The sequence below is a fragment of the Triticum dicoccoides genome, chromosome 2A, assembly GCF_002162155.2.
Source record: "Triticum dicoccoides isolate Atlit2015 ecotype Zavitan chromosome 2A, WEW_v2.0, whole genome shotgun sequence".
Lineage (NCBI taxonomy): Eukaryota > Viridiplantae > Streptophyta > Magnoliopsida > Poales > Poaceae > Triticum > Triticum dicoccoides.
In genome coordinates, this window is record NC_041382.1 from 559100578 (window position 1) to 559109384 (window position 8807).

At 48.0% G+C, this 8807-nt stretch overlaps 1 protein-coding gene across 2 annotated transcripts; it reads left to right on the forward strand.

Moving 5' to 3' along the window:
* The first annotated feature begins 3838 nt into the window (after window positions 1–3838).
* On the forward strand, window positions 3839–7660 carry LOC119355361 (galactose mutarotase-like). Of its 2 annotated transcripts, none has more exons than XM_037622153.1 (6): window positions 3839–4003; window positions 4815–5034; window positions 5122–5171; window positions 5466–5589; window positions 5693–5800; window positions 6817–7660. In XM_037622153.1, exons 2-6 carry the CDS (start codon window positions 4848–4850, stop codon window positions 7455–7457), a joined length of 1110 nt encoding a protein of 369 aa, XP_037478050.1. In that variant the 5' UTR covers window positions 3839–4003; window positions 4815–4847; the 3' UTR covers window positions 7458–7660. The 2 variants fall into 2 exon arrangements, with proteins under 2 accessions (XP_037478050.1, XP_037478049.1); XM_037622152.1 differs by having other exon boundaries at window positions 4818–5034.
* Window positions 7661–8807: the final 1147 nt, after the last annotated feature.

Consider the following 8807-nt stretch of genomic DNA (forward strand, 5'->3'; position numbering starts at 1 on the left):
GGAGAAGCGATGGTGGGCCCAAATTCCGACAAATGGTTAGAAGCCATGAAATCCGAGATAGGATCCATGTATCAGAACAAAGCATGGACTTTGGTGGACTTGCCCGATGATCGGCAAGCCATTAAGATAAATGGATCTTTAAGAGGAAGACGGACGTGGACGGTAATGTCACCGTCTATGAAGCTCGACTTGTGGCAAAGAGTTTTTCACAAGTTCAAGGAGTTGACTACGATGAAATTTTCTCATCCGTAGCGATGCTTAAGTCCATCGGATTCATGTTAGCATTAGCTGCATTTATGAAATCTGGCAGATGGATGACAAAACGAGTTTCCTTACCAGTCTTCGTATGGAAAGGTTGTATGTGATACAATCAGAAAGTTTTTGTCGATCCTAAGGATGCTAAAAGGTATGCTAGCTCCAGCGATCCTTCCATGGACTGGAGTAAGCATCTCGAAGTTGGAATGTGCGCTTTGATGAGATGATCAAAGATTTTGGATTTAAACAAAGTTTATGAGAAACTTGTATTTCCAAAGAAGTGAGTCGGAGCACTATAGAATTTCTGATGAGTATATGTTGTTGACATATTGATGATCAGAAATGATGTAGAATTTCTGGAAAGCATATAGGGTTATTTGAAAGTGTTTTTCAATAGAAAACCTGGATTAAGCTACTTGAACATTGAGCATCAAGATCTATAAGGATAGATCAAAATGCTTAATAATACTTTCAAATGAGCACATACCTTGACATGATCTTGAAGGTATTCAAGATGGATCAGTCAAAGAAGAAGTTCTTGCCTGAGTTGTAAGGTACGAAGTTAAGACTTAAAGCTCGACCTCGAAAAAAAAAGAGAGAAAGGATGAAGGTCGTCCCCTATGCTTTAGACGTAGGCTCTACAGTATGCTATGCTAAGTACCGCACCTGATGTGTGCCTTGCCACATGTCTGGCAAGAGAGTACAAAGGTGATCAAGGAGTGGATCATCAGATAGCGGTCAAAGTTATCCTTAGAGGAATAAGGATATGTTTCTTGATTATGGAGGTGATAAAGAGTTCGGCATAAAGGGTTACGTTGATGCAAGCTTTAACACCTATCCAAATGACTCTGAGTAGCAAACCGGATACGTATAGTGGAGCAACCATTTGGAAGAGCTCCAAGTGGAGCGTGGAAGCAGCATTTACAATATGACCTAGAAATTTGCGAAGTACATACGGATCCGAATGTTACAGATCCGTTGACTAAAACCTCTCTCACAAGAAGAACATGATCAAACCCCAGAACTCATTGAGTCTTAATCACATGATGATGTGAACTAGTTTAATGACACTAGTAAACTCTTTGGATGTTGGTCACATGGTGATGTGACCTGTCAGTGTTAATCACATGGTGATATGAACTAGATTATTGACTCTAGTGCAAGTGGGAGACTGTTGGAAATATGCCCTAGAGGCAATAATAAAAGTATTATTATTATATTTCCTTGTTCATGATAATTGTCTTTTATTCATGCTATAACTGTATTATCCGGAAATCGTAATACACGTGTGAATACATAGACCACAATTATGTCCCTAGTGAGCCTCTAGTTGACTAGCTCGTTGATCAATAGATGGTTACGGTTTCCTGACCATGGACATTGGATGTCATTGATAACGGGATCACATCATTAGGAGAATGATGTGATGGACAAGACCCAATCCTAAGCCTAGCACAAAGATCGTAGTTCGTATGCTAAAGCTTTTCTAATGTGAAGTATCTTGTCCTTAGACCATGAGATTGTGCAACTCCCGAATACCGTAGGAATGCTTTGGGTGTACCAAACGTCACAACGTAACTGGGTGGCTATAAAGGTGCATTACAGGTATCTCCGAAAGTGTCTGTTGGGTTGGCACGAATCGAGACTAGGATTTGTCACTCCGTGTAAATGGAGAGGTATCTCTGGGCCCACTCGGTAGGACATCATCATAATGTGCACAATGTGATCAAGGAGTTGATCACGGGATGATGTGTTACGGAACGAGTAAAGAGACTTGCCGGTAACGAGATTGAACAAGGTATCGGTATACCGACGATCGAATCTCGGGCAAGTACAATACCGCTAGACAAAGGGAATTGTATACGGGATCGATTGAGTCCTTGACATCGTGGTTCATCCGATGAGATCATCGTGGAACATGTGGGAGCCAACATGGGTATCCAGATCCCGCTGTTGGTTATTGACCGGAGAACATCTCGGTCATGTCTGCATGTCTCCCGAACCCGTAGGGTCTACACACTTAAGGTTCGATGATGCTAGGGTTATAAAGGAAGTTTGTATGTGGTTACTGAATGTTGTTCGGAGTCCCGGATGAGATCCCGGACGTCACGAGGAGTTCCGGAATGGTCCGGAGGTAAAGATTTATATATAGGAAGACCTATTTCGGCCATCGGGACAAGTTTCGGGGTCATCGGTATTGTACCGGGACCACCGAAAGGGTCCCGGGGGTCCACCGGGTGGGGCCACCTATCCCGGAGGGTCCCATGGGCTGAAGTGGGAAGGGCTCCAGCCCAAAGTGGGCTGGGGCGCCACTTCCCTCATGGCCCATGCGCCTAGGGTGAAGGGGGAACCCTAAGGAAGAGTCCTAGGAGGGGAAGGCACCTCCTAGGTGCCTTGGGGGGGAGGGAATCCTCCCTTGGCCGCCGCCCCTTTCCCATCGGGCTGCCGCACCCCCTAGGGTGGGAACCCTAGAGGGGGCGCACCCTCCTCCCTCTTCCCTATATATAGTGAGGCCTGGGGCTGCACATAACACACGATTCGATCTCTCGTTGGTGCAGCCCTGCGTCTCTTCTTCCTCCTCTTCTAGCCACGCTCCTCCACCACCACCACGTCGTTGTGCTGCTGCTGGATGGAGTCTTCCTCAACCTCTCCCTCTCTCCTTGCTGGATCAAGGCATGGGAGACGTCACCGGGCTGTACGTGTGTTGAACGCGGAGGTGTCGTCCGTTCGGCACTTGGTCATCGGTGATTTGGATCACGATGAGTATGACTCCATCAACCCCGTTCACTTGAACGCTTCCGCTTAGCGATCTACAAGGGTATGTAGATGCACTCTCCTTCCCCTCGTTGCTGGTTTCTCCATAGATAGATCTTGGTGACACGTAGGAAAATTTTGAATTTTTGCTACGTTCCCCAACATGAATTTCAACCGATGCCTAATTTTTGATGTTGTGTGGCCGGTGCTAAATATTCTGTACCTGGCATTGATGTGTAGGTGGCAAACTTTTCAGAATTTTGACACCTAACACATAGTGGAAGGCCTTAGCGATCACGAAGGATTAGTGATCGAGCGGGGACGAGAAAAAAAAACAGAAAATGCATGCTGATGGCCTGATGGGATTAGCGATCGAGCAAGTGGGCTTAGCGATGGTGGGAAAGATTATTCGAATCTATCCCCATAAACCGAACGTTTTGACATTTTCATAGTCCATTAATATTATATCAAATATCAATATCTATAGTATCCATGCAATTAACTTTTAATTGATATCCTATCTAATATTAGCGTGAAATTAATTTTTTTTTTTGAGCTTGTGAAATTTAATTTTCTTCCTACCATCAACATGAGAGCGACTACCCACGTTTTCTTTTTTTTGAGACACAGAGCGACTACCCACGTGAGCGCGGCCGTTGAGCGCAGCAGCAACGGGCTACGGTTTTCCAGGCGGCCGGGAACGCGGCCCTGTAGCCGTGTCTATTTCCGCATTCTGTTTGGGTATCCGGGATTATCTCCCGGCCCATTACCCTCCCAACATATCCCCCAGATCGAAAAGAAAACACGCTATATAATCCAGCAACGTGCGGAAAATATCCAGATCCCGATCTAGCGCACTCCACTCCATTCCCCTGAAAAAACAAAACAAACAGTGCGCGCTCCACTCCCCGTCACGCGACCCGGCGACGAACGGCCGCGCCCGTCGAGCGCACCGCCGGCGCCCTCCCCTCCCCTCTGCCGGGCCTTGTTGCCGGTAAGCTCCTCCCCCTTTCCCCCTCCGGCATCGCATTCCTTTTTGTGGTGGAGCTTCGTGAGGTTCAGCGCCTGTATACCAGTGAGCGAGGCAGGCGCCAGAGGGGGCTTGGTACTGTAATTAGCAGGGGCAGGAGAGGTCGAGATGAGTTGTTAGTCTAGTTCTTGGCCCGCTGACGAAGCAAGTTCTTGCGGTGTGCAACAATTCATCCCTGCAGAACAGATCTGCACAGTACATTGTTCCATATGTAGCCAAACGAAGAAAATACGTAGAACTGGATTTTTTTTCCTCCTTTTCTGCAATCATGACTTGCCAAGTTGTCATAAGCTTTCAGAGTTCTGCTTCATCCTTTCAAGAATAATGCGAAGCAAAAATGGTTGCAGATTAGATCAGTGCAGCTTTTGCCATAACAGAGATTTTCACCACCTATGCTTTACTACTACTCGCATCCTGAAAATCTACGCCATCGCTATAATTGGATGCGACTATAATGGGGACAATCTTTTTTGGATTGTTGTACGTACCAGAAATAGGTTTAATCGTTTTTGATGCTGTCACTGTCATCAGCTTCAACCACAGGTACCACACACAGCGATGAAGACAATATTCTCTGACAGCCTAACGTGCCAACACATGTGCTGATGTCTGAATTATTTAGTTGTTATTATTCTTCATGGTTTACTGCTAGCAATCTCAGTTGATCTACTTGGCCAGTATTTCTTATGCATGCTCGAGTAGCTAACTAACCATATATGCATACCTCCTCTCTGACCTTTGCAACGTGCAAACCACTAAACCACTCTGCCATTAGTAGTGCTGTGCAACGTCCCCGTGTGACGAGCCAATGATGGCCAGAGCTGCACTTCTTCCTGTTGCGCTGCTGCTGTGCCTTGCACTGGCTGGCGGCGCCAATGCTGCACGGAAGTCGACGGCCGGATTCTATGAACTCAAGAACAAGAAGGGGGATTTCTCCATCAAGGTCACCAATTGGGGCGCTGCCCTCGTGTCTGCCATCGTCCCTGATGGCAAAGGTATGGCTTACTCTTTTCTTGTTTCCAAGAGCCCACATGCATGTTTGCGTCTTGTTGCTCATGAGGTGAAACCTTTCTTTTATGTAGGGAACTTGGCTGATGTTGTCCTTGGGTACGACACTGTCGCTGAATATGCTGTAAGATCACGAGTCCCTCTGTTTTCACTGTTTGAGTATACATTGTTCTAGTCTTTTCGCTTCTCTATTTATTGGATGATGATATGAAACACACGCAAATGCACACGCTGCTTCATGAGAAAAAAAGTATTACGGAGGCGAAAAAAGTAGGAGGAAAGTTGCTCCTGGACGTGTTATGTGTTCAAATATGCAATGCAGCTTTAATTATGTATTTATGGTACATGCATGATTTAAAGGTCCAAACACACCTAAATTCAAAATCACTCTGTGTTTGTGTGTTTGTCTCTTCATCAGAATGGCTCTGCTTCATTCGGAGCGACGGTTGGGCGCGTAGCCAACAGAATCGCAAACGCCTGCTTTGTTCTTGACGGCAAAACCTATCACCTTCTCCGTAACGACGGCAACAACACGATTCACGGCATGCTTCATACTTCACTTTCATCTATTTTTCTAAACCCCATGCATAACGATATGGTAAGATTGATAAGTTTGATCCCATCATCTTCTTGCTGCTTGTTTAGGAGGCCCCAAGGGGTTCGGCAAGGTCATTTGGACGGTGAAGGAGCATGTGAGCCATGGTGACTCCCCATACATCACCTTCTACTACCACAGCTTGGACGGAGAGCAAGGTAACTAATATGAAGAAAAATTGCCAAGTTTTTGCTCATCGGTTAATCTGACACCGTGGTATGGAATTTGCTGAATCAAAGAAACCAAGTTAGAAAAGGCCTCCCTAATGGGCTGAAAAATGCATCCTATACGGTTTAGGCGTCCCTTAGTGAACATCCTCTGTTGATAAGGGGGTCCTATTCCCCCAAGCGGCTCACGGCTAAAAGTGTTTGGGTCATGTGTATCTTTCGAAACGGCCACCTCCAAGGAGCCATTTGGGTTGTGCACCAACTTCACAAATGGCCCTCTCTGTGCGTCCGTTTGCATGTCAAAAACACCTACAATTGAATAATCTTCTATTTTTGGCTAATAGATGAAAACATCAACATTGACATAGTTTATTATATGCAGCACTGAAACTTCAACATAAGCTCATACATTCATCATTTCCCCACAGAACATTAACATATCTCAGATGATCTTCATATCCTAGAATATATCAAATTTTGTTTTCTTGGTTGTGTTGTTGCCTCCATGTGTTCTTTGCCACAGGAGCATTCTTTGTTATAACAGAGCTCCAAGCATTTAACAAAATAACAGAATTAATCACACTGTTAAACAATTAACCAAATTGGTTAAAACAAAATTAAAATGAAGCATATATAAATTAACACACAGTATACTCATGGATTTTACAATAAGACACAATGAAACAGACCGGCTAGGGGATCAACCTGAACTAGGGCGGAAATCAACTAGGGCACATGCACGCATGTCTGCTTGGGCTAAGCTCAACGTCGGCGCATCTCCGGCATCCGTGTAACTCTACATGACTCCGTGCCCTCCGAGTAATGCTACCTGCTTCCATAGCCACCCTGATCTAGAGGAGGATAACTGATGATACTGCATCTGCCGTGACAGTTTGGGACGAGCTTTTCATTTTGTTCATTTTTGTATTAGCGTACATTGAGTCGCAACTATACTATAGGGCTGATTTGCACTTGTTCCTAAGAACAATCATGTTTGGGCAATGCAGGATTCCCAGGCGCCCTCGACGTGTACGTGAAGTACCAGCTGTCCCGCCCGTACGACCTGAGTATCCGCATGAACGTGACTGCGAGGAACAAGGCGACGCCAGTGAACCTCGCGAACCACGCGTACTGGAACCTGGCCGGTCACGGCAGCGGCGACGTCCTCAAGCACGAGCTCCAGATGTTCGCCTCACACTACACCCCTGTCGACGGGTCCATGATACCGACGGGCGAGGTCACGCCCGTGGCCGGCACGATGTACGACTTCGGCAGGCGGATCCCCGTGGGCACCAAGATGAAGGTCGTCCCGGGCGGCGGCGGCGGGTACGACATGAACTACGCCGTGGACGGGCAGCAGAACGCGATGCGGCCGGTGGCGCGCGTCCTGGAGCCCAAGTCCGGGCGGGCGTTCGAGCTGTGGGCGAACCAGCCCGGCGTGCAGTTCTACACCGCCAGCTGGCTCATCAACGAGAAGGGGAAGGCCGGGAAGGTGTACGGGCAGTACGGCGCGCTGTGCCTGGAGACGCAGGCGTACCCCGACGCCGTCAACCACCCCAACTTCCCGTCGTCCATCGTGAGGCCCGGCCAGGTGTACAAGCACGACATGGTCTTCAGGTTCTCCTACCAGGCCACCTACGACGCGTGAGACGTAGTAGTGCTTGATCGTCCGTCGTTTCTTGTGGACTCTGCGGTAACATTTTGGTAGCTTGTGTAATAAGATGTGGCATTGGGACGAGGACATGAGGTTGCTGTCATTTGACCGCGTAATAAAATGCCGCTTCTACTGGAGTATTGTGCCGAATGCCTTTGGCAACTTATGGTCGTGCAAAGTGGATCGCATATTATTCATATGGAGAACTCGGTCAGTCTGTTGTGCAAGTATCTTCAAACGATCTATGACTAATCAACTTGTTAGTTCTATTCAGTGCCTCCTCTTTCTTCTGTCTTTAACGTATAAACCAGTAATCTGCTCTTGTTTTTTGGTTGAGAGGGTGATAGTGTGTACTGGTTTGCTCGTGGGTTGAGGCCAAATACTGGGGACATTACACGCGCTGCGGAGGGAGGAGGCATCGTGGAGGCCCGGGCGATGGGCAGGCCAGCGCCTGCTTGCTTACTCGGTCCACCTGGTTGGGCGTGGCGCTAGGCACTACTACTTGTATGAAACAAGCACAAAATATAATCGAGAGAATTGATCACGCCTTCTTTAGGCCAGTTCTTTTCTGAGGTTGCAGTTTCAGATTATGTGATGAGTTGTGTGCTGAAAATGTCTGTAATGTTCCTGAACTGAAACCGTGTGCTGAATTGCTAACATTTAATTGTTTCGAACAATTTCTCTCGTCGAATATGAGCACGAAACAGTTTATGAATGTTATATTAAGTACATATTAGATATACGTGTTGTAACATAACCTGTATTTGTACGGTTCCCTCTTATAAATATATGACAGCCGTACCCACCAAGGGCATCGAGCACTGTTCCAAACTCTAATTTGTCTAACATGGTATCAGGCGACGCGTTCGATCCGCGTCGTGCTTCCGCTTCCTCTGCCGCCGTCGCGTCAGCCTTCGCCGCCGTCAACCCTGGCGACGGAATCGCCGTTCATGGCGCCCACCCCGCTCGCCTGGGCCCGTCCGACCGCATCGGGGTCGCGCCCGCCAGCGCCCCGATCGCCCGCGCCTTCGCTCGCCCGTGATGCAGCCCTGGCGCCAAACTCCTTCGATCCCGCGCCGCCGAACTCCTTTGATCCCGCGCAGCCGTCCAACGATGCATCCCTGGCGTCAAACTACGGTGCCCCCATGCAGGATCGGGGTCGCGCCCCTGCACAGCTGCCTTATGGTGCCACTGCGAACTATGTTGCGCCGCCGGCTTCAGGCCCTCGTGGTACCTCCGTCCAGGTGTCGTATGGCGGGCCGTATCCAGCACCGTACGTCGCGCCAGCGCCGTATGCTTCGTCCTCCGCGGTGCCCTACGAGGCGTCGTATGGCGCGCCCTACG

Bases quoted from the DNA above. Each gene is read 5' to 3' on its own strand.
- LOC119355361 (XM_037622153.1), top strand. From the start codon at position 4,848: ATGATGGCCAGAGCTGCACTTCTTCCTGTTGCGCTGCTGCTGTGCCTT. The intron at 5,035-5,121 runs GTATGGCTTACT...TCTTTTATGTAG, and splicing joins CATCGTCCCTGATGGCAAAG to GGAACTTGGCTGATGTTGTC. The intron at 5,172-5,465 runs GTAAGATCACGA...TCTCTTCATCAG, and splicing joins ACACTGTCGCTGAATATGCT to AATGGCTCTGCTTCATTCGG.